This window comes from Chlamydotis macqueenii, chromosome 1, assembly GCF_036417535.1.
Source record: "Chlamydotis macqueenii isolate bChlMac1 chromosome 1, bChlMac1.mat, whole genome shotgun sequence".
Taxonomy (NCBI): domain Eukaryota; kingdom Metazoa; phylum Chordata; class Aves; order Otidiformes; family Otididae; genus Chlamydotis; species Chlamydotis macqueenii.
The window spans coordinates 41,625,214-41,652,786 of NC_141556.1; the positions used below are offsets into that span (position 1 = coordinate 41,625,214).

A 27,573-nucleotide genomic window follows, 5' to 3' on the forward strand; every position below is an offset into this window, starting at 1 on the left:
TTACAATCGGGAAGAAAATCTAGTATTTAGCGCAACAGCCTAAATGCAAAGATATATGCTAACTATTACAAACATATGTGCAAACATACTATAGGAGAGTTAAGTCACTTACTTGATGGTCCATGAGAGTCTCTGTTATCACCATGATGCTGCGTACACATACAATTGAAGAACGAAGAACAGCAAACAAAAAAATCCAGGCCAGGAAGAAGCAAGTGTACAAAAGCAGCAGCAGCGGGAAAGAAGGAGGACAATGAAAACAGTGTTAGTTCATAACTAAAATACAACATGCACCTCAATACCAAAGACAAGACCTCAAGAGATTTTGCAGTTCAGAAAAGCTGAAGCAACAAAACTGACAAATACGCTTATAGAGAAGCAATTATTAGAAGCCATCATCATATATGGTTAGTGAACAGCAACTGCCCCAACTGCTAATTTTGAGTGGAAGCTCTCTATCAGCAGTTTAGTGCTCATATAACTTGATGACAACATATTTTAAGAATTTAAGAATTTTTTAGCTGTAATGTTTTCAGAAGACTAAAGCTCTGAAGAAAGCTGAAATAACACATTTCTTTCCAACACCCTGCCACTTTCAGACAGGTGTTTTGGAAAGATAAAAACTCTCAAGTCTTCAGTAATGTGTGAGCACCCACTAATGCTAGATCCAAGCTTAACTGGTTTTGCACACAGACACGAACTTAAAAGCCACAGATTCAGTTCATCTACAAATGCAGGTCTTTAAAATTGCTTAGGATGCAAGACAAGCAGTGTAGTTTTAAATTTAAGAGGACGTTTTATATTAAAGTATTTCCAAAGAATCAAGTTGTATAAAAAAATCATCTGTCCCACTGAATGCATCAAATATAGCCACTACAGGAGAGTAATTACTATTTGATCTCAAAACTTTTATAAACCATTGCTACACGAGGCCACAATCCCACAGTGCTCAGCAATGTACAGATGTAAGGTAAGTTCCACCTATGTCTTAAAGGATACTACCTTTGAAACCCATGAATAACAGAAAAGGAGGAGAAAACAAGCATACTGATCACATGAACATTTCCTCCTTAAAAATAAAATAAATCCAAACATGATGTATCTTCTATATTAAAAAAAAAAACCTAAAAAAACCCCAAAAAACAAAAAACAAAAAACCAAAACCTTCTGCTCCATAAACAAGAGAAATCCTTGCCCTGCTTTCAAGAGAATACTATCTTGGCTCTCTGTTATCAGGACTAAACAGCAGGAAACGTAAAAAAGAAAAATAAAAACCTTAGCAAGCAAGGATCTTGTCTTACACTCCTGGTATCAAAACACAGATTTTTATCCCTCACAGCTGCCTAGGGGTGTTAAAATGACACTTCAACGCACAAATGTGGAGTCCTGCAATGAGAATAGAGCAACTGCAGTACACATCACTGGAAAGGTGAGGGAATCCTTCTTTCATAATTTTTCACTTTTCTGATTAAACAAGAGAAGCTGAAATAATTTATAATAATTTGGTAAAGAACCTTCTATCCCTGTCAAGAGACTGAATTTAGGTCAAAGAATGAAGCACTGCTAAGGGAACCCATGAACTTACCAGACAGGTTTAGGTACATGAAACACATTCAAGAATTCAAAGGTTTTCAAGGCAAAGTGTTTCTTTTTAATGCACAGGTAACGTACTGCAGACTAGGAAACAATTTATGTTCAAATTGGAACTGTATTACCCTATGCTGCTTCTAGATTCAAGACAATAGTGACTGAGAAGAGAGCAAGATAAAGGAGTCTCCAGTAACTGCCCAGAGATCCAGCAACCGACTGAAGGACTGGAAACACCACTGTTCAGCACTGGTCTGCTTTATTTCACACTAGAAGTTGGAAAGCAGGAGAAGAGAACTGGAAAAATAAATAGTTAACATACATACAGGATCAGAAGTTTCTGAGACTCAGACAGCATGTTCACTTGTAGTGCATACTTACGAGTTGAAGAAATAGAGTGAAAAAGCACTGCAGTAGGTCCTGTCTCACTGCCTGCCTCTCAAGCAGCCCTGACCAAGATACAACATGACACCACAGAGCAGGGCAACCTGTCACCCGAGACGATGCAGGGGCTTTTTATGTAAATATTTTAGCATTGCATGGTTAATCCTATGAACCGGTACAAACAGCTCCTACGCCAGAGGCTGAAACACAAGCCTGTCTAACTCTGTCCCTGATCTTCTGCAACAGACATTCTGTTTACACACCAAACTGCCTCTGTTGCTGGTCAACCCCCTCTCTTCATTAGAGCTATTTGAGCCTGTGTATTTACCTAAAACTTGCAGAATATATATTTCTAAATATTGATCTAAGATGTTAAGAGACTGAAATTAGACTATTTCATCCAAAAAGACTTCGTCATGTTCCAATAGCCTATTGTACCTTTATCATCTGCAATTCATATCACTGCAGATCAAGGATTAAAATCCCTAAGGGAATAAAACATGGCAATTTTACTACTTCAATATTTTCTCTTAAAAAAAAAAAAAAATGCCCTCAGGGCACTCCTGTCCATCATCTCCCACAATTTTTATTCTAAATATACAAAATGAAGAGAAACATACACCTATTTCCAGAGACACAGTCTACCCTTATTTTCACATTTATTTAATTGATGATTTTGTTCGCAGATTACAGAACAAGTCTTCAGACAAGGGAGGTTCTCAACAATACATAACTCATTTACCTTCTGGTGAGGCACATTTACACAAAAAAGTTATTACCGAAACATATAAAACACAGCCCTTCTCACAGTAAAATTTTAGATTAAGACTAAGGAATAAAATGAGCAATAGAAGTCATCACATGAGGCAGCAGTCATAATTCTGTTTTCATAGAAAAGCAGCTCTGTGCTTCAGAAAAGTACTATTTTTAGACATTCATGTCTCAGAAATAAAGCTTATAACAACTGCTACTAAACCTAAAATTATATCTGCCAGCTTGTCCTAAAAAACAAAATCCTTTTCCTGTTGAAGATTAGGGTGAAAGCAAAAACACATCATGCTAGTATGTCTGAATCTCACATTACAGAAGTTTGTTAAAAATACTTACTAGATTTACAATCTAAATCTACAGCTAAATTCTTAATAGAGTTTAAATGCATGCTTTAAAGTCAAGTTAGAGTTTTCACCCTGCTGAAGACAGACTTTTCCTGAAAGCAGCCTCTGATACGCGTAAATCACTAAGATTAATCATGTTAAATTTAAATTCAGGACCACTAACCCAACCTGCATATCATATCAGTTAAAAGGACCTCTATTCTATGCTTCAAGAAAAAAAAGGTACTTTTATGTCTGCTGATGTATTTAAATAGCAAGGACTGACTGTAAAACTTGTATCAAAGGCAATATACTTATGAAATACATGTTTTGCTAAAAATTAGAGCCAATTTAAAAGTTTTTTTAAAAAATCATTGAGAAAAAGAATGGTTTACACTAAACATTCCCATGTAATGTTGTGAGTTCTGGGCCAGCAAGGCTTGTTTAAATTAAATTATTATTTTATAGAAAAATAGGCAAAAACTGTTCTCAAACAAGAACTCAAGCCAAAGTGTCTAGCGTTTTGCACTGTTTTAATGGTGCCAAACTGCAAAAATAGTTTGCTGAGCTGTCATAAAATTTGTATTCAGATACAGTGAATATAAACGTAATTAACAGACAGGAAAAGCATTTAATGTAAGACTTTTCTCCCTAAACTGATTCTGGAAAGAAAAGATCACAGTATTAAGTTATGTGATCTCCTCCTCTGTTTTTCTTTTACATGGAAGCCAAAAACAATTAGAAAGTGGATACCTCTAAAAAAGGGCTTTTTCGGGTATCTCCTAGAAACTTCCCAAATGACTTAAACCACGTAGCAAAATGTTGATCAGTTTTCTTCATGCATATTTGCAATGCACGTATTTCATGAATTTTAATCACACAAATGGAACTTCAAAAAAAAAAAAAATCAGATTGCAGCTAAAAGTCTAGAATTCTGAACAATCTCAAACATGACCCTTAAAAGAAAAAATTAAAATTCTGGGAAGTGCGAGGATTTGTATATAGTCAAGGTCTTCACAATTACTGGGTCAAATCTCTTGTAAAATATGCTCTTTTTTTTCCTCCCCAATATGTCAGTTTCAATTTTTTATTATAGTGCACACCAGACTAAGTATATTATACTTCCAGATAAGCTTTCAAAAATGTTTTTAACAGTTGTAGTGCAACACACAAAGCTTCATGCTGTACCTGCAATTAAGACATCAAATTACTCCACTAAATTATATTTTGGTAAGAAATGCTTAGAGTAGCCAATCACAGTATACCATAAGTTAAAAAAAAAATACATATATATATTCTGAGGTGACACGTCAGGTGCCTAAGCGAATAGGATGAAAGGCAAATCTATCCTTACACAGTCAGTATTCTTTTAAAGTAGACTTGGTAAAACATATAGCACCTGATTTCAAGATACCTTCTTAAAACCATGCTATTGTGAAGGCATGTCACACAAAGAACACTAGCACATTTCAAGTTGCTTTCAATTTTTTTGTAAACTGTTTGTTTTTTAAAATTTTAGGAAACAAGGAGCATAGCAACTGAATTGATGGGATTTTTTTTTTTAATATACCCTATTGCACAATGGACAGATGACACTTGTAGTATGTTGTGCCTGGGATACAGATGCATTGGCCATGCAAAAAAAAAAAAAAAAAAAAAAAAAAAAAATCAATCAATGTGTTTATCACAGAAAAAAAGCCAAGGATTTTCTTAGTGCACTGCAAAATAGCTTGTCTCCAAATTCATCACTTAAGACAAAAACAATAATAAAACACTTGATCAAATTACTAGCTCTATGTAGTAGTTGAACTATCACAAATAATGTTGGGCACTAAGGAGGTGATAAACTTGGGCTTCCCTTTAGTTACAGAAAAAAAACTATTTTGCCTTTGGGAAGCAGTGTTTTGTATCAGAAAGCAGCTTTGGAAACTAAAAAAAACATTTCCTGCTTCAGCTATTAGAGTGCTTCCATGTAACACAGCTTGTGGAAAAATAAAACTGTTAAATAATTTCAACATTATGATAATGATTAAGTGTCATAGTACCTGCTAGCCTTTCCTGTTTTTAAATTGTGCTTAGAAAGAAAGAGCTGGTATTTTCACTACTTCAGAAATTTTATAATCAGTACAGATTATCATCTCTGAAATTGACTGATAACATGACTCTGATACGACACCTGAATGACTCTGATAACATATAATTATCTCTCCTCCTGCCTTTTCTGCTTCTCATTCCAACAAGAAATACATTATTTTTCTCTTTTGTCCACAGTCCCTAACTAGAGAAGTGCCAATTCGTAAGACTGAGAGGAATACCTTTTCCTTTTGTGACTCAGAGACACCAAGGATCAAATCCAAGATACGAATGTTTCCTGACATTCAGCCCTCTTGCCATGAGAATCTAGCAAATGATGGGCAATACTACACGATATTCCAAATGCATTCACCAGAGAAGTATCACTTCAAACCAAACTAGAACAGATCCAAGCCATTTAATCTCTTTCCTGCAAAAGCATCTTCACTTTCATCTGATCACATGAAGTCCCATTTAAGTTACTCACTGAATTTCTATCAAGTTCCCCATCAACCGGAACAGTCTCCATGCTGAAAGGGCGTGTTATTTGTCTCTGTCAGTTAGAGTTCTTCCATCCTGCTACTTGAGATCCTGGAGGGGGAAAGAAAAATACAATAATTCACTTCCAATGGCTGAAATCTGTTGAAGAGCCGCACTCTCTCTCTCTCTATGTTTTAAGAGGGTAAATAGTCTCCTATTGTAAGCTGGGTGTATCACAGTTCCTTGCAAAACATGCACATTACCCATAAAAATCAACTTTTTAAGCAATGAAGGGAGAAGTTAGTTTCAAATAAAATGGCCAAAACAAAAGCTACTCACAGAGGTGTTTACTTTTAACCACACTTGCATCAAATAAGCAAGAACTACACTAGAACAACACAAGCAAAAACAAAAAAAAAACCCACAAACTCAAAAAAAAAAAAAATACAAAAAAACCCCAAACAAACCAACCTACAGATTTTGCCCTGTATTTCCCCTTGTTCCAGGGTCCCCAGCAGCACACCACTCCCTCCTCGCTGGCACGTGCACACAAGCTGTTGAGTACGTAAAAGCTATTCTGGAGCAGAGTTCAGGGCTTCCCAGCATAACTCCAGAAACAGCCACGTTTTGCTTTGTGGAACAGACACATAGAAATTAAGTCATTTGTGCAAGCCAGCACCCTCTGTGGCAGAATGAGCACTTAGCTGGTGGTCACCACACACAACCAGAAACCAATGTTTTGTTCTCTAGACATTTCCTATTTAAGTTTTTTGCTAGAGAACGAAAGCTACAATAAATCTTAGTATTCAACGCCACATTTGAAGTCACCGGTGAGACAAGAAAATGGTTTGTAATCAAGCAAAACTTGGTGCAAAAACCATGCCTTAACTGTTCACTCATTTCATGGATTTGAGCAGGGAAGCAGAGGAGGATGGGATGCCTGCAGAGATGCCCACCTACGCTCTATTGCTCTGCTTCTCTCTCCAAGGCTTCCATGAGCAAAAGGTACAAGTGGATTCAATGGCTCTAAGCTGCCCTATTCAAAACAGTAAAGCCAGCATCCCACAGGGAGAAAACTGCAGTTTTCTGCAGGTTTTAACCCACAAAGCTTCCGCTGCCCTTCACTCCAACCAGAGCAAGTGCTTGATCAGAGAATTAGACCAAGGATAATTTTTTTTTCTTTCTTTCTTCTTCTCTTGGGTGGGGTGAGGCAGCAGGAAGCAGCTAAGTTACAAGCTAAATTGCCAAACCAACACTTGTGTAAGAGCAGTGGTAGCATGGAAATGGTGACTTTTTTTTTTTTTAAGTTACAGCGTTAGCATATTGTGCTTAGCGTATACATCGACCTATGGCTTCAGCTCAAGCTTTAGCAGAAGCATAAAAACTGAGGACAGAGGCCCGAGAAGAGTGAGGTGGAAGGAGGCATCACAGCCCCTCCAGGGAGCCTAAGGATCATCCTAGGTGCAGGAGAACAGGAGAAGGGCAAGGAGAGTATCAGGAGAGCACACAACAAATCTTGTGGTTCAAAGCCTGCCACAGGAAATACACACTCATGAAAACAAATCTCACTATAAAGAACAACCATTTGTTCAACTGCTTTCAATATTTTTTTGTTCTTGTATTACGTAAAGCACACTAGAATTAAAAATCCCTTAGGAAGAATATACAGTATTAAGACACTACAGCAAGTTAACATAATATATACCACTAAAACACAAAAGGAAGCATTAATAAGAAGTTTTAACAAAAAAAGACTATATGCTAAAGAAACTGCAAAATTTATACTTCCCTATGACTCAATTCAAAGAGCTGACGAGGATCTTACTCAAGTACCTGAGTAATCACTAAGGTGGCACGTAACTAGGAAGCATACGGCTGGAAGTTTTCATGTAAATAGAAACAGTAAACACCTGAAGGGAGATGACTACAAGTGATTAATTTGTATTAATAAAATGAAAGACGGCATTACCACAGAAAGAGGAATTCACCCCACAAGCTCTCTTTCCCACGGCGGCAGGCACTCTGACATGCACCTTCAACACACCAGTGTGGGGATACAGATTTGGGTAATGTCTCTTGGAGCCCGCTGCTTGTCATCTCTCGCCCCCACACCCATTTTAGGTTCTATTATTAGCAGGGAATTCAGCAACACCAGGCTGCATACATATTCAATTTACGGAAACACTAAACTCTCCTAAACAGGATGAAAAATGAATGGCATTGCAAACAGATTTAGACACTGACATCTAAAGCAGTTAGTTAGCTTTTCAGTTACATAAACTTGCAACCATACTCAGTTATGCAAATAAACAGTTCTTTCCTGACACAGGAACATTCACCCTGAAACAGTTTTAAACCCACCTCTATTTTTAACAGACATTTTTTAACTCACAATTTTTATTGTCAACACTCCCAGTGCATTCTGCTCCTCCGTTTGTTCATGTTACCACAGCCACTACCTTCTTCCTTATCTCAGGCTCAAAAGCGGTATCATCAGACAAGTACCCTAATGTCTAATTCTTAGCAGCCATGCTCATCCATGTTCCGCAGGAAACTCATAATCCAGCATAGTCCTGAAGACTGCAGAGAAGTTATCTGGGAGAGAGAAGGAGAAAATTCTGCCTGCTCATGTTTGAACAGACTTGCAGAGTAAAGCAAGTGTAAAAATGGTTAAGGACTACCTTCCCCCACATTGTTTAGCTTATGAGCAGACAGCCAGCTTGGCTTATTTTTCTTGGCAAAATTAAGGCAGAAAGCGGACAATATTGCTTCTAAAATATGCCAAAATAAATACCAAGGAGGGAAAAGGGATCTCTCAGCAAAATGATATTGCCAAAAAGGCAAGTAAATATGAACTTGGAGAACAGATTTATTTTGAAAAATTACAGAATGCTTCCAATTGTCTGAGCCCCAAGGCTTTGAAACAACTTTCCGACCAATGTAGGGAAGGGAAATGTATTTATTTATTTGTAAACATAGCCAAGTTATTACGAGAGGTACTTCCATGAGTGAGCTCTTTTCTACTTCAACTAACCCAACCATTAGATTTGAAGACACAACCCCAGACTTACATCATCACCTTTGTAGCTTTTGAGGGACATTTATGACATGCCTTTGCTGCCCTCTCCACATTCACAAGTGTTTGCAATTTGGTTATTTACCTGGTTGCTTGGTTTGGGGCTTTAATTAAGAGATGTTCCTCCTTCATAATCACAGCTCTTAAGAGCTTACATGTTCAGAAGGGTACATGCCAACTGAAATTATTTGAAAAGAATTATATTATAGCATCCCAGCTGATCACCTATGTTTCTTTTATAGGCAATGGATACAATTGGCACTTAGAAAGGTATTAGTCATTTTAAAGTAGCTGTTCCAATCAGACAAATCATGCCACAAAATAAGGTATTTATATCCCACTATGAAGAGGATCTAGGGTGATCAGCTGAGAAGCATATATTTAAAGGAGAAGGGAAATGCATCCTACTTATCACATGATTGACAACCTATCCTGTTAACATCCGTATTTCATCTCAATTTATTTTAGGAGATTGTGTCAGCCATTGGTGGTTTCTGTAACAGTCTGGTTTTCAGTTAGTTGCACCTTAAGAATAGGAAAATCCTGCCTGGGTCTCTGATAGAAGCAAAGGACAGCATGCATCCGTGACAGGCGCTACTCTATGTGAACAGGATTTTATCTATGAGAATGCATATCTATACATATGCATTCTCAAGTGTCACATACACATTCTCAAGTGTCTTACATTACTTCATACCTCTTCCTAACTCCCATCCTTAAAAAAAAAAAAAATATATATATACACATATATATATACACCTCAAAAGCTATGAATATGCCTCAGTCCTTCACTTGGGTCACAACAACCCCATGCAACACTACAGGCTTGGGGAAGAGCAGCTAGAAAGCTGCCTGGCAGAAAAGGACTTGGGGGTGCTGGTAGACAGCTGGCTGAACTTGAGCCAACAGTGTGCCCAGGTGGCCAAGAAGGCCAACAGCATCCTGGCTTGTACCAGGAATAGCGTGGCCAGCAGGAGTAGGGAAGTGATCATATCCCTGTACGTGGCACTGGTGAGGTTGCACCTCAAATGCTGTGTTCAGTTTTGGGCCACTCACTACAAGAAAGACATTGAGGTGCTGGAGCGTGTCCCTAGAAGGGCAACAAAGTTGCTGAAGGGTCTGGAGAACAAGTTCTATGAGGAGCAGCTGAGGGAACTGGGATTGTTTATTCTGGAGAAAGGAAGCTGAGGGGAGACCTTAACCGCTCTCTACAGCTACCTGGAAGGAGGCTAACATTAAAACTGTAATTCAATACACAAAAGGACTCTTCTTCTTCCCATCTCCCACAGAAGATTAACCTCCATTCGAACATTTCATTAAATTCGGAGAATTTCATCAAGAGTGTTTGCCTGATCTCATGGCTAAGATGCTTGCTATGCCACCTCCTGTCTCTCACTGCCCCCTACATGAGTTACTGAATTTCAGTCAAGGTGCAGCCAGAAAGCCAAGTGGTAGAGATGAACCCTGAATTTAATATGTTTTCTGTTTAATTGATGGACCAAGTTACTTGAACACCTGCACATTGTATTATATAGGCAGGTTTTAGCTTTCTCCCTAAGTACTATCACCTCTGGTTATTAGATACGGCATTTGCACTGTGATACTGTTTTGTGATCTGTTGTAGTATCAGAGTACCCTCTTACACCCCAGCATCACACCTCACCAGTAAGGTACAGCCTCACCTGTGACCCGCTAACAGGCTGCACTGGGTGCATGGTGAAATGGCTACTGCATGCTGATCCAGCCTTTCCAAAGGGGAAACCTTCTCCAGAGCTCTGACTTCCAAAACTGACCTACTAAGCTCTGCTGGATGCCTGCCTTCTTTCCTTCAGGCTCAAAATAAGTTAATGCACTTGAATTGCCTAAGATGGATATCAGATACGAGTGTATTGTAAATTTCTTTAAGATGACAGAGTCATCTCTCGTAGTAGTAGTAGTATCTCTCGTAAATCATTATGGAGAGACAAGATGGTCCCCAGTTTTGGACAGTAGCCAGGTAGCCTGTCAGGGACTCCCCATTTCTTTACTCAGAAGCTGCATTTAAGCCCCTGCCCCTGGGGCACACTGCTGGCTCACATTCAACTTGCTGTCTGCCAGGATGACCGGGTGACCCCTAGGTAAGCAGTTGTCAGGTCTGGTTATCAGTGCATTCATTTCAGTAAAGTCCATAAGGAAGTTTAAGGTAATACTCTTGAGAAAGGTATCTAAGTGCTAAAATAAGGAACAACAGGTTTCACAAAAATTAAGAGGTAACAGGGATAGGATCAGTTTAAAGAGATGAAAGGAAATCTAAATCCTAAATCTAACTGGGGTAATCAAACCAAGGCTCCCAAATAATCTAAGTGTCATTCAGCAATCATATGACAGGGTGAACGCACTTTCACTTTGCTCCATGCAGCGGGGGAGCAGCAATAGCACTGAAGGTAATCAAGGTATAAGCCTTACTTTCGAGGCTCTCTGAACCCAGTGCAACAGAGGAAGGACAACCCTCTGGTTGTAATGCAAGCCCACAGATCATCTCTCAGTTCATGAGTTCACACACCAAGTACACTTCATTAACAAGCTACAGATCAAGCCAGCTTCTTGCACATGACATAGTGTCACTGCATGCCAAGTGTCACATGTTTGTAGAGACCATTTCCAAGAAAGTAGGAACTGAAGTTGAGTTACTGGTAAAAATGAAGTGGGGGGAGCAGGGTCAAACGATTCAGCAAAAGATCTGGTAAACAAAGAAATCACAAATTTTCCTCAACTCTCAAACTAAGCATCTTATACACACTAACACGAACTTGGAAGAACTAGGAGGAGGTTTTGTTCTGCAATTCTAGAAGAGAAATTTGAGAGCTGAGTAAATTTCTAGGTTTAATTCCTTCTATTGTGAAGGCAGGCCAAACAGCAAAGCTTCACAAAATCAGTAATAATATAGGGAAAGTCATAGATGACGAACTGCATGGTTATGTTAACTCTGAATTGCAACGTTTGAATGCTCAAAAGTCTGCTGTAGGTACAACCACAGCAGACTCAACAACTGCCTCACATATGTCCTCCCAAGTATACAGTCATCACTGTGTGCTATCAGCCACAAAATGCACCCTTACGAAACATGTCCTTCCACCTTGAATTTCAACACCTGCCCTCTCATTTCCTGAATAAACAGCCCATGTGCAAAGAAAGCTGTTTCCTCTGTTTCTGTATCGCTGTTTTCAGAAGGTGGAGGGAAACCCAAATGACCAAAAAAACAGGAAACTTGAAGCACTTAAGAACAAGACTTGAAAACATCTCTTATATAGAAAAAAACTTGGAAAGCAGAAGCATAGTTCAGATACCTCAGCTATCTTTTGAGAGTGATAAATGGCAATGAATGCTACAAAAAGGATAGCAGACTTCTGAATACTTACTGCAACTTACTTTAATAATTACTACCTTTAACAGGTGTCCCCCAGGCAAATTTGTCATGACAAAAATGAAGGAGTACAGAAGATGTCAGGGTCACCTCCAGGTACTAAAACCCAACATCCTCTCAAAAAGTTCAAGTTCGAAGTGTTCTGGAGCCCTATGGCCATTGAAAAGCACTTCAAAGCTCCCCAGCATGTCCCAGTTTTCATGATGTATATTTTGTAAGACTGCTCCCACAATTCAAACAAGTTGTTGGTCTTAATGGTAAAAATGGCTACTTCTTCACTTAAGGGTGTCCAGCTACCTGGAGCATTATCCACTTTGCCTCCATAAGCCAGTTTTACCTAAGGCTCAGTCTAACTTCTGAACATAAGAACAAGAGAGGCAATAAACCATTATTTTTTTTTCATTTAATCTTGAACCAAAGAGAACCTATGAAGCTTCATAAAACTTTCAGAAGAATTTTTTTTTGCTTTGTTCTAATGAAGAAGGGAAAGATTTAATCAAACCTTATATTGCCAAATTCAGCACTTCATTTTTACATTTCAAGATGCTACAGTACCAGCCAGCAAAAAAAAAAAAAAAAAAGTAGATGCCAAACTGACCTTATAGAATCTTATAGAAGGTGAAATTTGTCAATGACAAAAGCCTTTGTTTGAAGAAAACAAAAGATGTACTCAAGCTAAGTGGTTAGACACATTGCAAACTGTTTTCCTTTCAGAAGTCTATCCTGTGACGTAAGTGCACATTCACTGTTTGGGCCTTGCATTTTTCATGCTCAAAGATGACAGCCTAAAAAAGCTTTACGAAAGCAACATGACAAACTTAATAATTTAGAGTCAGGGAATCCTACTTTTCTTCTAACAGCATTAGAAGTTTTCTTTCACAACTATAAAGGTACTACCAATAGCCTCACACACATACCCCCCCATATATCTAGTCAACTCATGTTAATCTAGAGGTTTGCATTAGAAGCTGAGACGCTTCTGTTAATATTTCAGAATGTAAAAAAAAAAAAAACAAACAAAAAAAACCCCAACCAAAACCAAAACAAAATACAAAAACCAAAAACAAACCCCAAACCACCACAGTTGTTCTGCATTGTGATGAGAGGCCAGCTGGTACTCCCTGTGGTTTCTTATCTCTCATTTTAGCAGCTGTATGAAGTTGCAATGTGACATACTCTTCCAGATACAGCTGAAAGGGGTTAAGAGATTACTAGTCTTCCACACCTGGTCCTTGCATCCTCTTTTCCCACTGCAGCTGCTGCCTCTCAGAGCTGCCCACAGGCCTGTCTGCACAGATGCTCCCTAACCTTCTTCTGTCAAAGGGACTTCCACTATTGCAAATTATTTCAAACAGACACTCTCAAAACAGAGATCATTTAAACTGAGCTAGGCCATGGAACTTTGCACCTGTCTTTCTGCTTGCAGGTCTGGCACAGCAGTGGGCTGTGCTGAGGGCTAGGTCTTAACCCACCTCCGTTCCTACCATAACACCCTGTGTAAGCATGGACTATGTCTACATCTACAGACTCACACAACATTGAGTGGAAACTACTGCAGGAAATGAAGGGAGTCAAACCAAGGCAAGAGGAAAAGCAACTTTGTTGTTGTTGTTGTTGTTAAAGGATTTTCTGAAATGAAAAAGTAAGATAAATCAACAGAGATGTTTCCACAGACAAGATGAATAAGTGGCAGAACATGTCCTTCCGTTTCTAATGCCAAAGTGGAACCAGTTGCCATCCTAAGACACGAGATAGATCTGGATTTCCTCTGCACGGAATTTTCCAAAACAAAATCCAACCTTGCTTTTCCTAAAAGGAACATTTATTTTTCTTTTCCATTTGACAGACATTACTGTCAAATACAGAGTCAAAGCATTAAAAAGGAAAAAAAAAGATACTTTTTTTTGACCCTATTAAAAACCCTTTAAGCATATAAGAATTTATTCACTGTGCTGAAATAGCCACAACAAGGGGATGCTGAAAGTCTAATACTTCAAATGATGCAGAATACTACCTTCAGTGATGAAACCCTCTAAATATCTTGGTTATAATGTAATCATAGATACAGAAATATTTTAAGTCTCACATACAGGTCAAGAATACTATCTATTTCATAAGGAATACAGTTTCAGAGAGCTATTCTGAGATATATAACTGATTGTAAGTAATCATAACTGTTGCAGATCAATGAATTATCAACTGCTAGATGAAACATATGTAACTAGAGAGGTGCTCTTTACCTATTGCAAATAAAGTAAAAAGTTACAGCTTAAACTACTGTAAAGTTTTTCTCTCAGAAGGTGCAGTGACCTTGCTTGGACAGACAGGCACTACCATGCAGACAGTTCATTACCACATCAAAAGCTATTGCAGCTGATTTCCTACATCGCTTGTCTCTGAGCCGACTTAAGCAAGCACTAACACGATTCCAGTTTGTCACTATTTCAGAATATGTACCCGGTCAGATAGTCATTGCAAACCATTTTGCTTACTAAGAGTTTACAAACGATTTGCAGTTTTAATACAAACACCATGAAAACAGCTATCTCAGGCATTAGAGCATGTATTACTTATGTTACAATACCATTTATGCTTAAAAAGCCTCTACTGCTGGAGAACAGACATGAACATTTTTCCAAGACTGTGTCCAGAAGACTACACAATCCTCTGCTTAAGGAGGGCCACCCTCTTTTCTCACCTGCAGTCTCTCCTTCATCTTTGCAGGGATTACAGATACCTGGAGGAACAGGATGACTGTTTTCCTCAAAAGTGTTAAATTCTCTCTCAGTATATTCCTTGACAATGGAGACAGATCCAAAGCAACTAAAGCAAATACAGATTACTACCACATTCATGGATACACATACCCTCTGAATCGCCCAGCTGTAAAGGTCAAAGCTTAGAATACGCATCACACTCAAAAAAACAACCCCTAAAACATCACAAAACCCACACACCTTTAAAAAGAGCAGAAATGTGTAAGGAGGTGACTACAAGTGACCTACAGTATCAGATTTTTGGTATCACATGAAGTTCCACCACAGCCTTCCCAGAAATTTCAATAACTAATCAGAGTAGATAACAATCTTTGCTTTTCTTACTGTATCTCTTAACCAGTAACTGTTAGTGTTTGACTGTACATTCTCTTGAGTACAAACTATCCTTTTGTTCCATATCTGTATACTACCAGGTTCAATTTGATCCAAATGTGACTAGGGTTCTCAAGTTCAAAGCAATATAAGCAGTTACTATTGCATAAACAGAGTTGAAGAAGAAGAGAATCATCTTAAAGCACATCTACAGCAAAAAGAAGAAAACCAAATTCATAAAACAAATAATATACCTCCAAAACTGAGTCAGTGTAAAGGATCAATTTCCCAAGTGGCAATTCTACTAGGTTTTTCAACTTTTCTTTGCACTATGTATTTTGCTGCTTCTCAGAACTGAAAAAGATAGCTGTCTCATTTTAAAGAGATAAAATATACCTTAAGAGCTCTTAAATGTCCATACCTGTTGAAAAGACACCTTAAGTTTCATAAGGGCGAGGAGAAGTTAATTCTGTGTACTGAAAATAAAAACCCAGCCTATCTCAAAATATGACTCACTGAGACCTGCCCAGGAAGAATACAATAGTTCAAATTCCGAGTGTGATGCCATTTAACTGCATTCATTTAGAAATACCACCAGTCTGCAGGCTTCCAAAGGTCTAACAGTGGTAACAGTTTTTTCATTAGCAAGCACTGTCGAGGAATAGCATTAATGTAAAGTGAATAAAATAGACCATCTTTCCGCATCCAGAGCTCCCAAACATCTACCAGTACAGAACCACTTTTCTCTACCCCAATGGCTTAGTTCACAAAATAAAGAACTGAGATTACCTCTCTGGGTCCCACCAATGAGCACCATGAACACACTTCATAGTGTTTTCATTCTCTCAGCTAAGACAGAGCAGAAATTTCTGCTCTAACCTAGGGTACATAAATTAAAAAAAAAAAAAAAAAAAAAAAGATTCAAAGCGAGTTCTAAGATTAAAGACATGAAAGAAGACTTAACACAGATAAACAAGTCTCAGTCAAGATGTGCTTAGCTGCAATACAGTTACATTGTGTTTAGGAGGTTTTTATGAAATGGACTTTCCGCAGGATTAAACATGGTGGATATTTCAAACAGGAACCTAATGTTTATTCTCACATACAATTTAGTTTTCTTATCTTGGCAGCAGTGTCTCCTCTTGATATTAAAATAGAGTTGATGACGTAAGAGATGGCCTTCATTTGGATTTCTTTTGGCTAATGCTAGAAGTTAGTTTCCACAACTTCAAGATAGAGGATATCTGCATGAGAATTTAAGAACAAAAGGTGAGAGAAGCCTACTGCAATAGGAAAAACCCCAGAAATTCTAACTTAAAGTATCAGCAGGTTCAAACAAGCAGCGATGGTATCCGACTTACACATCATGGTTTATTAAAAAGATTTAGAAAGTCTAATTTAGATTTCCATTGTTTATGCCAAGTTTAGTTTTTTAGTTTTTTTTCACTTCACTACTTGACTAATTAAAACGGGCTGATGAACCTAACTTCTGGTTTTTTAGATGTCAGTGCTATTTTACATTTGCAATTCAGGATCTTTCACAGGTTTTTTGGTGGGGTTGCTTTTTGTTTGGTTTTAATTTGAGAGGTTTTTTGGGTGGTATCAGGGGGAAGTGGGTTTCTTGTGGGTGATTTTTCATTGTTGTTTTGTGGGGGTTTTTTTAAGTCACAAACAAATATTTCAAATAACCTTTGTTATTTGGCTTAACAAGGACTAGTGCTTTTAGCACCAAGCATCCAGGCTTGTCTTCTGACCCTAGCGAGTAACTGCTGATCAACTTTGACTTGAAACTGCTGCAAGAATCTCACACAGCTTTTAGTTTAACAAGATGAACCAACAGCATTTAAGCAATATAACCTGATCAACAGGAACTGTAAAATACAGTTGCATTGCAGACTTAGCAAATGACCTAGCACTAGACCTCCCCACCCATTTCTGTTCAACAAATTAGGTGCTCCTCCATGACATTTCTTTGGGTGGTGAGAAGCACCTAACCTGCCACAACAAGCAGCTATGGAAGAGATACAAGCATCATCAACCGACAACTTAGCTGCAATTCACAGCCCTCAGAAATCAGCTCAATATTGCTGCCTAATGTAAGTTAGGCAACTGCTCACACTATTTGCAATAATAACCAAGCAACATAAATAAAAATTAATTTTTCCAGAGCTGAAAATAGAAGTCAAGCCTTACACAGCTCAAAGCCAGCCCTCAAGTATAGCAGTTAAACATATTTGTTTCCCAAAGCTATCCCATTTCTGAAGAGCAGAATGCTTTTTGCTCCCGGTACTGGGAGGAGATACCAATATTCTCCATAGCAAGAACCACACATTATCAGGGTACATTCACCGTTCTGCTTCAGGGACCAATATAGAAGACAGTAAATTTAAGCAGAAAAGAAAGTATGTGTCATGATTGAGATAATAGTTCTGTTCCTTGACAACCAGGGAGTGGTTGTAAGGTCACTCCACACAGCACAGCCATGAAAACAAAGTCTTGACATTTCCTTGGTAGTTCTTTGAAATGCTTCAGAGAAGAAAACAAAGGGGAAAAAAAAAAAAATCAACCCAAAACCACAAAACAACCTAGCATCCTTGGACAAAGAATTATTCCACTCAGGGCCAAACAAATATTCAGCAGACAAGGCACCTTCTCCTGCCCTTCCACCTAGTCTACTCAAGTACTGGGAATTCACTTTCCCATAAAACAGGTTAATGGGGCCATCAGACAGCTTGAGCATGTGATTTAAGGTGAGCGCTATCCTTTTAGCTCTGCAATCCCGTAGGACAGAGTGATGGCGACACAGCACCATTTTCTACCCATTCCCTCAAATACTCAGCTAGTTAAGTGAAGTCAGAACACCCTGGTCCAGGTTGCGAAAGACATCCCAGTTTGAGAGCCCAGGGACAGCCAGAAGCCAGACACAAACATCAGGAAGGAAGAATGCAATGCTTGCGAGCTCTAGCAAATTCAGTTGATGTTTTCACAATAAATAAAGGAAAAAAATAGTTCCAAGAGAGCATGTCTATTTTTTTAAGAGAGAAAAACTACATCCTTCCTTTCACAGTAATAGCTCATTCCAATATTGTCACCAAAACTGACAAGAGTTATCAGTTTAATAGCATTTTATAGTTTACCTTCATATTTAAAATCACACACAATACCAAGATAACTACCTTAACTACCAAGATAATATTAGCATAAAGCAATTCAATACCTGGTATCTCTGCCACAGCAGTTAACTACACCTCTAAGTATCATGTTACACATTTTATTCCCTTGAAGGCAGCTTATGCATGTATTTTCAAGTCTAACATTTAGGAAAAGAATGAAACTAATTTCCATGCTTCACAGTGTGAACGGAGGTAGGCAGCAATAGTTCACGTCTTGGAGCTATACCTGAATAGAAATGTATGTCCCAACTTACGCATAACCAAGACTCTGCTTCCTGGGGCACATCTCATCTGATGCTCATTTTCACATACCGCGTTGTGATGTCAGAGGGAGGAAAACTGAATGTACCAGTTATAGATTTCCTGCAGGAGTAGCTGTAAGAATAACTGGCACTACATGTTGCCATCTGTGTGCTATGCTAAAAGGGGTGACTGGAGAAATCTTGTGTCCTATGTTTTCAATCCATTATTACCTGATTGCCCAGACTGAATATCTAAGACCAGTGGTCACAGATACAAACTAGAGATCTTCAGCAAGTACACTGTACTTACAACTAGAGACTTTAACTTTTAAAAACTCTGATTTCTCCAAAAAGTCTCATAATGAACATGTAAGAGTATAAAGGCTTGCTGGCTTGTTTTTTTTTTTCCAAAATAGTCAAGAAAAAGCACATGTAATAGTGATTTCAATGAAAGTAGCAAGTGTGCAGAGCCCCTTAATCTCAAAAACACCTAGGCACGCATATTTCCCATAAGAAAGAATTTTGTTCCTTCATTTTGCAGCCCTCAACAGAATTCAGAGAAGGATGAGCTGCCCTCTCCTAACAATCACAAGTTGAGACAAAATACTATAAGCCAATAGTTCTTAATGCAATTGCATGTTTTACACTCCCATAATAGCTTTTAGAAAGTGTGTGACATTCATAACTTAGGCTTTTTCATATCCAGATTGTCTGCAACATATATGGAATATGAAATTAAGACCTGGTAATTCCAAGAGTGCTATTAACTTAATAAAATACAGATTTTAAGTGAATATGGATATTTCAATGCCATTTATAACCACCAAACTGAAAATAACCGAGAAGCTTATCTACTGAAACCACCTAACCAAGATAAGCACACAAGCATTCCAGTTACATCATGAAGTAATAAGCCAATTTCCATCCCCAGGAGAAGAGCACTGTGCCAACACTTCATATACAATGAGAATTGACTGTTTCCAAATGTTGATAAGTATAATTAACCTTCATAGCCCTGTCTTTGGCCTTGAACATTAAAGCTGAATTCAGCTTGAAAACTAATTAAGATGCTAAGCAGTCTATCCACTTTGGGACTGGAGAATGACATACTGCATTGAATTAAAAAAAAAAAAAAAAAAAAAAAAGAAAAAAGCTAAGCACAATTGTCTCCTTAGACACCTTCAAGGATCTGTTAGTTGTTTTGGTAAAAATCATAATTCATAAATAAATCACATTTTAACAAGAACCAAAGAATTCTTCAATTCTCCATGAAGACCCTGAAACATTTAAGGTTGATGAAGGGAAATCTTTGATCCTAGCAAAACTGAAAGTTTAACAGAAAAAAAAAAAATAGGCATAGAAACAAAGGATAAATATGAGCTAGGTGGGCTAAGAAGTTTGGTTTTGCCTTTTCATGCTTATCTATACAAACAGATACTAATCTCCTCAAAATGGGCCAGAACTCTTTCTCAGCTTGCACAGCACAGTTCACATTCACAGAGCTTAACTTCATTCTCCCTCAGTAAAGTACTTTTTTTTGCTTTTTGTATTAACTATCGACAAGGAAAGCTAATTAAAATTTATCTTCCCAAACTTGCTTTTTCTATGGTTGCCATTTTTAAATGAGCAGAACGACTAGACAGTCAGATGGACCTGAAATTCCCATTTCTTCTTTAAGTGTTTCCTTCCTAGATGTGAAAAGCATGGAAAAGCCTGGGCTACAACACTTAATTGCAAGGTAAGGCTTCAGATAGACCTCACAGCCAACTAAACGCCTACATATTGAAAGTTTCATTAAAAACATAAAAGTACGTTTAAGACTGGTAGTGTCTCCTTGGAGATCACCTCTGTAAATTTAACTGGCTTTAAAACAATAAGAAACACCACAAAACTACAAGCAATTGCCCATCCCTTCCTGACCTTTGAAGGTCCCTTCCAACCCTAACCATTCCATGATTCTATGATTTTCAAGAATATCTCCGAAAGTGACAGTATTCCAGTTCAGACACACAAAGTGCTCTAAACTGATCAAAAGCGGTTCTGAACTTTTAAAAATAACATTGAACAAAATGTGTTTTCTTCCTTGTTAAGAAAAAAAACCCCATATTTTTACCAACTTTACAATGGGTATCATATTTGCTCTTACAAAAGAAAAAAATCATGTTGACCTGACATGAAAGTCAGATGCATGTGGATCCCCAGCTGATGACTAGGTTTCTTTTCAGCCCCTTGGTTTTGTGGCAGCTGGGGCAATCACTATGTTATTCTGTTACCACATCCCTGAATAATGAAGGGAACAGAAGATTATAGTCACACCCCCAAATAATGAAAGGAACAAAAGATGATAGTAGTCCAACGTCCAGGCACTTACAAGAGGCTTTCAGAGTATCCAGACTCTGAATAAGAGCTATTTTGCATGACAAATATTGTCACAGGTGCGGATCAAAAGCACTCTGTACGTTCGCATAAATCACCATCATTGCTGGTTGCCACCCTTTCCCATTTGAGCTTAACATTCATATTACACTAACAGATTTTAAGCCAGGTATGAAACTCCGCTCTTTTAATAACATCACAATTTTTCCATGCCATCGCGTATAGGGGGCTGTTGTATCATGACAACAACAAAAAAAAAAAATCTGTATTTCTAGAGTTTCTTGTTGCATCTATTCCTTCACATTAATCATCATTATTAGTGTTTAGTGTCAGAGCAAATAAATTCACGGAGTTTTTTTTTCCTCCAGTTAAAACACTAGATAGAAACATAACTTCTCTTTTTCAACAGAAGGAAAAGTAGGTAAAAGATTTCTGACGCTTTAGTGAATCTGAGCTTATTGTCATCATTTTACACTCACTATTCAGTTTTAACATCAGAATTTTGTTTCCAGTGATCTACATGTTATATCTTAGTAAAGCTTCATTCATTCTCTACCAAAGTATCTACAATGTATCTGCCTTAACAAGCATCTGTTCAGGTATTCAGACACGCTTGGATTAGCTATTCATTTTGAAAACAGCCCCTTTATGAGGTAGCTAAAAGTCAGAATCATCTTCATCTTAAGTAAAGACACATGTCAAGCATTTAACTCCTATGAGGAGTTATCTTGATTGCTGTCGTTACTCTCGAGAGCTATTGCACATAGTTGTGCTGTAGATGGCAGTATTTTACACAGCTAATCTCCCTACATTAACCTGAGAATAAGTAGTGTAATATACTATAAGGTTGTTGCAAGAATCTTCAGTTTAAGCATTTGCAGAACATACAATACACGGTAAGAAAGTATGCAAGAAGCATTAACTCGAAAAACAAAATGTTCGGCCCTTCTCAGCTGACTAAAGATATGTTCCATAATACCAATTAAACACAAATTTTTAAGTTACTGCAGGTGAGATAATATCCTTAAATAGAGAACCACCATCCCCAGCTGTATATGGGATTTGAGCACACTCAGACATTTCACCTCAGGTGACCAAAATCAACATAAGTTTTCTGTAGTACCTCAAATTCCTGACTAGAAAGTGCTGTTCAAATGTAGGAGGGTGCATCTGAATCCTCTGGGCTTCCAATTTACCTGAAATAAGTGCACAGACTTTCCCAAAAATACTGGCCTGCACAGCAAACATAGGAGTTTCATACTAATCTCTCCAGCTCCTTTCTTTAAGATGTCTCTAGTCTGTCAGTAACATGCTTTCCACGCAGAACCTCCCAGAAGCAGATATTTCTGTCTGGAAGTTGACTTTGTCCACTTCATGACACACACAGCATGAGCTTCACAAAAATGAACCACCACTCACTCCTGGAAAACATAAGTGATATGCATTCAGGTATATATTGCCTTGACCTGTAATTCCCTTTCTTCCTAAAATTTCAACTAGAGTTTAAAAAGCAAAGTATGCTACATCCCACTCCTACAGATTATGCTGCACATGTCAGAAGCAGATTGAATGAAGAGCACAACTATGAACATGCCATGCCGCCATCATGGTGGGTTCATATTTATTTCATAACAGGTAGAAAAATGGCTCAATCACTAGTAAGTCAACAGTTTTAGGAACCACCTCAACAGCAATTTCAGTGCTTCCCCAGCTAAAAACCTTCTCCTGTCAGTCTCACTATGCCTCTCAAGTGAAGTACATAAACACTAGCTCAAATGGGTTCTCCCAGGACACTAAACATGAGAGCTTCTAATTGTAATGCTCACAAATCAGAATTCATAAAAGACCACCATTTCCACTTCCTACAAGAACGGACGGTCTGCTTCTCTGAAGATCAAAATTATTGTCATCACTACTTGGCAAAAAAAACATTTGCTGGGAACTACAAGAGGCATGAGACATCAGAAACTGTGATGAAGGAGGAGCAGAAGCCAAGACACAAAAACACTGGCATCTTAAGTCTGCGAACATAACAAAGTCCAAGGCTGCAATGGAGAGCAGACTGATATCACTGCATTCCATCAGAGTATCAGCAGTTGGGCTCCTACAAGTGCTGGTTCTAGCAAATAAATTTATGCTGACAACAACCTCCCTGGACACCATACTGGGAGGAGTGGAGTGTTACTATTATTGCTTGTACAGCTTATGCTTGTAGTAATTTGTTTGTGGAGGGAGGAGACACTTGCTGACACAAGCGCCTCCACTACAGCTTCTCCTGCATTGCTAAAAAAAAAAAAAAAGAAAGAAAGAAAGAAAGAAAGAAAGAAAGAAGTGTGTTCTTTGCAAGTTAAGCAGCAAAGATTGCCATGTACAGGATTCAAGTGGAGACATTTAAGATTTCAAAACAGCAAAATATGCATGTACGTTGGCAAGCTCAAATCAGTAAACATCTGTATTTTCCTCCAGACAAAGTAAAGAAAAGCAGAAGAACAGAGAAGAATGCTACTAGGTGGTGGGACAGCAGCCAAGAAAAAAAAAGAAATATGCTACTATATGCTTAAGTAAAAGAAGAAAAAAGAGAGGTGCATGGGGCTAAAGATCAAACTATTATGGACATGGAAGAAGATGGTAAGGCAAGGTAGTTGTATGTGATGCTAAACAACATGGTTATCCAAGCATAAACCTGAGAATAAAGCTGGGATGGAGAAAAGGCATTTAGAAGTGTCAGATATTATAACTGAAACAGTTAATGACTCAGAGCAATTGTCAAAAAGATGGCTATATCAAGACAAATATGGAAATGAAAAAATTATATTTTTTTAAAACATAAAATAAATTTAAAGCAAACATGATCCTCTAACAGGATGACGATTAAGTCTGCGAGAGCTATGGCAGGTTTTGATTCAGTATGGATGGCAACAGCAACATTGTGTCACAAGAAAAGGGCAGATGCTGAATGAAAGTAGAAAATTCTATCTACCACACCCTTAAGTAGTAACATAAAAGCCCCATCATCTCTTCTCTCCTCCTCCAAGACTCAACTGTTGGGACCCTTGACACTGGAGAACGGAGAGATGATTACGTGAGGGCTTTCCAATTGCAAGTTAAAAATCCAGTAACACACACACATATCTTCTTTCACTCAGGTCTTTTTCCAAGTTTTCACCAACATGAAACTTGTTTAACAATTACTCTTTGCTACTCTAGAATTTCCGCTGCCTGGGCTGCCCTGCCACATAACATGCAGTGCAGGCTGCGGAAGGTCAGCTACAGCATATTACAAGTCATGAAAACACCAGCTGCTCTCTGACGACCAAAAAAAAAAAAAAAAAAACACACCCAAACAAAAAACCACCTCTCTTCCTTCCCTCCATGCAAGAAACCACAGAGAGAGGCTCAAATTCAAACACCATCTCTATCTATTATATTCAGAAAATCATCCCATGAGTCAAAAGCTTCTGCAACACTTCCCCCAACACCTTAAAGCCGTATGAATCACAACAGATGGTACTCATCTTGCAAGAAAGACAACCCAAGCTTCTTAAGTCTGCATTTTTAAGACAGAAATACCCACTAAGCAAGCAGTTTACGTTTTAATCACCTACAAGGAACTAACAAAAAAAAACTTCGCACCAAACTGATGAAATTAAATTGATTGTTAACTGGAATTGTAAGCATTTTTTTAAACCTATAAAAAGGTCTACAATGAATAACAGTCTAAACTTACATGCAGTATCTCAGACGTGTTTCAGCTATCACTTCTGGACACTATACATTAAGAGTAACGTCAGGTCTCCATCACTCTAGTTTCCTTTTCCTCAGTCGTGCCTGCCAGCACAAACGCTTTTGTACATAACAAATTCACAAAAGTTCAACTGCTAGCCGATATTCTGAACTCAATTAAAAAAAAAAATTAAAACTCTGTCTTTAGTCTACACTTCTCACAAATAATACATAAACAATACCCTTTATACTAGTACCTTAAGATGCAACAAGTCTTAGCTTCCCAAAGTTTAAAATTAAAAACAAACAAAAAAAAGCCAGAGGCTTGAGAGTTTTGAGCCACCCTTCACTACTCAGCAATACTGAGTGACAACGGTGTCACAGAAGAGTTACTGGTCTCTTCTTCCAAAAGCAGACTAAGCCATGCAGTAGTGTAGCTTTTCTGCTGGACCTTCAATAACCTGATGCATACAATATTGTTGCAAGTTATGCTGAAGAAGAACAAATGTACTAGACAGAAAGACATAATTTTTAACTCTTCACAGCATGAGAATTGTCATGCTGGTAAGAATTTCAGAGGTATGATGAATTCCTGTATCTGTAATAAGGAAAAGGACAACTCCACAATTTATTAAACAGAATAATTAAGGAACAGAGTTGCGAAATAAATAAACATAAGGCAACAAACTACAATGTCGGAAAATAAGTAGAAAAACATCTGCAATATATTTTTCTGAGCTTCCTATCGGCAAATATTTCATCTATATAGGATGTAAAGATAAATAATTTCTTCTCTTTCTGAATGAAAAACTACTGGTGATATTTGAAAGCATCCACAGAATAGAGCAACTGAAACAGTACAGCTGAATGTTGACTTTTGCCTTATTCAATTCATGCCCTTATTCCATCTATGCTGCTTATATGGCAATTAATAAAATGGAAGTTATTTCAGTATATTTACATTACAAGATAACACAAGTTCTGTTCTTAAGTGGATTGCATTTACAAAAACAATCTGCCAGTGACAGAGGAAAGGAGCTCAAGATAAGCAAAACACAATCAGTTTTCCTCATAAAGAGAGATCACGTATAATTTGATAATTAATAAAATTTATAGTCAAAAATGATGCAGAAAATTCTGTTCTGGTCACTTTTCATTAACCAAAAATAAATACTTATACTCAATAATGCTACAACACACATTCATTGATTTATTATGCTTGAAAATAAAGGTGACTTACCAGATCTTCAGCCTTCTTTTTGATATAAACCAAATGCTGTTTGGGAAGAAAGTAGAGATTAACAACAAGATATGCAAGACCAACTTTTTAAAGATCACTGAAGACAAATATTGGTTTTGCACCAAAACCAGGGGAAAACAGTGCTAAAGCTTGTTTTAATTCAACAAGAACATGCCTCTGGAAACCAAAGTAGCACGATTTGTAATCTATGATCTGACTGCAACCAGCACAGAGGTCTTCTACAAACTTAAAAAACAAAACCAAACCACCAAAAACACCAAACCCTGTCACACCACACACCCAATTTCCTTTCACCAGTTCTTGGTTTACATAAAAGGAAAGCATGTTTTCCCGTTCCAAGCTGAGAGTCAAATGGAGCTGACGACACTGAAAGAAATTTATTATTAAGATTAAAAGAAAATACTCTTGTTAACACAGAGAGGAATATCGAGCACTGTTCTCCGAAATACTGACCGTGTTTAGAGTTAATATTTAATTCAAGTAGCTGACATGGTTTATTTTTCTTCTGAGGCTTAAACCTCTCTCAGATTTATTTTTCACCAGTTTTTCCCTCATTTTATAGGGCAGCTCATTGCTCTCTACCTTGATTAACATGTATAAGCTTTCTACCTGTTTCTTCTTTGCCTCAGCAGGCTCTCTTTTTTAATGAAAGGAGAACTTTTTTTTTCCATCAAGGAAGAACATTAATTCTTGTTGATGACTTCAAAAATCCATCTTAAAACCTCTCCTTACACTCAGTAATTTTGTGTGTTATTCAAATAGATAGAATCAATATTTGTGTAGATGAGGTTTCTTTTTGCTCATAAATATCACAGACCTTAAGCCCGTGTTTTCCCCCGATGATTTTCTAACACTGGTATTTCAATGTAATTGTTTGCATTGAGGTTTATCCTGTCCCTTTTCAAGGCAGCATACGTTAGTCACAGCTGAGTAAAACTACAATCCTATTTGCAAGACTGAATCAAGGTATTGTTTTTAAAAACAGCAAGCAGTAAATCTTTATAGGTAGATTAGCGTGGGGTCCTTAATTCCGCATAAAAAACAAGATTCAAATGTTAGGTTACTGGCTTTTCTCTACATTCACAAAGATTACATTTTAATTACTGATGAGATTTTCATTTCACCACAAAAGAAACATTAGGAAACCATAATTTCCATACAGGAAATACGTACCATGAATCTTTCAGCCTCCAACAGATCATAAGGACAGCCTAGCAAAATCTTTAGTGTAAATTTTGAAGCTAAATTAGAATTATTAGAATTGCAACTTCTCATGTATTGTGCTGACTCAATTTAGAAGGTTTTTTTAAAAGACACTAATCAAAGCAAGAGGTACCTTCAAAGACTACAATTTACATCATACAGATTAATCAAAGTTGCTTTGCTTATCCATACAAAAAGCTTGTTTTTCTACAGGAGACTGCAAATAACATCAAGGACTTCAGGTCACAGCTACCCCTACCGTTGTGCTAGCCTGAAGACCCAGCTGAGAGCCCTACACTAAGGATTGCCAGCTAGCAGTTTACAGGAGGTTATCTGCTTGTAATGTATTACTAGTACACGTATTTTGTACACACAAATACATACATGCACACACGCAAATTATGTTCTA

The 27,573-nt window shown here is 37.7% G+C and overlaps 1 protein-coding gene across 7 annotated transcripts in view; it reads right to left on the reverse strand.

Moving 5' to 3' along the window:
• The window catches only part of OSBPL8 (oxysterol binding protein like 8), a 91,709-nt gene that overhangs the window by 54,751 nt on the left and 9,385 nt on the right, over positions 1-27,573 (reverse strand). For 4 of the 7 annotated variants that reach the window (XM_086749605.1, XM_086749596.1, XM_086749614.1 and 1 more), the window contains exon 2: positions 5,626-5,729. The exons of 1 other annotated variant lie outside the window; for it this stretch is intronic. Coding sequence is in view for 3 of the 6 variants with exons in the window: in XM_086749614.1 (XP_086605740.1) it covers position 5,626 (1 nt within the window). In the remaining 3 variants the exon portion in view is untranslated. Of the gene's footprint in view, positions 1-112; positions 150-5,625; positions 5,730-27,573 lie in introns of all 7 variants that reach the window. 2 more of the 7 variants (XM_086749588.1, XM_086749581.1) reach the window with 1 other exon arrangement.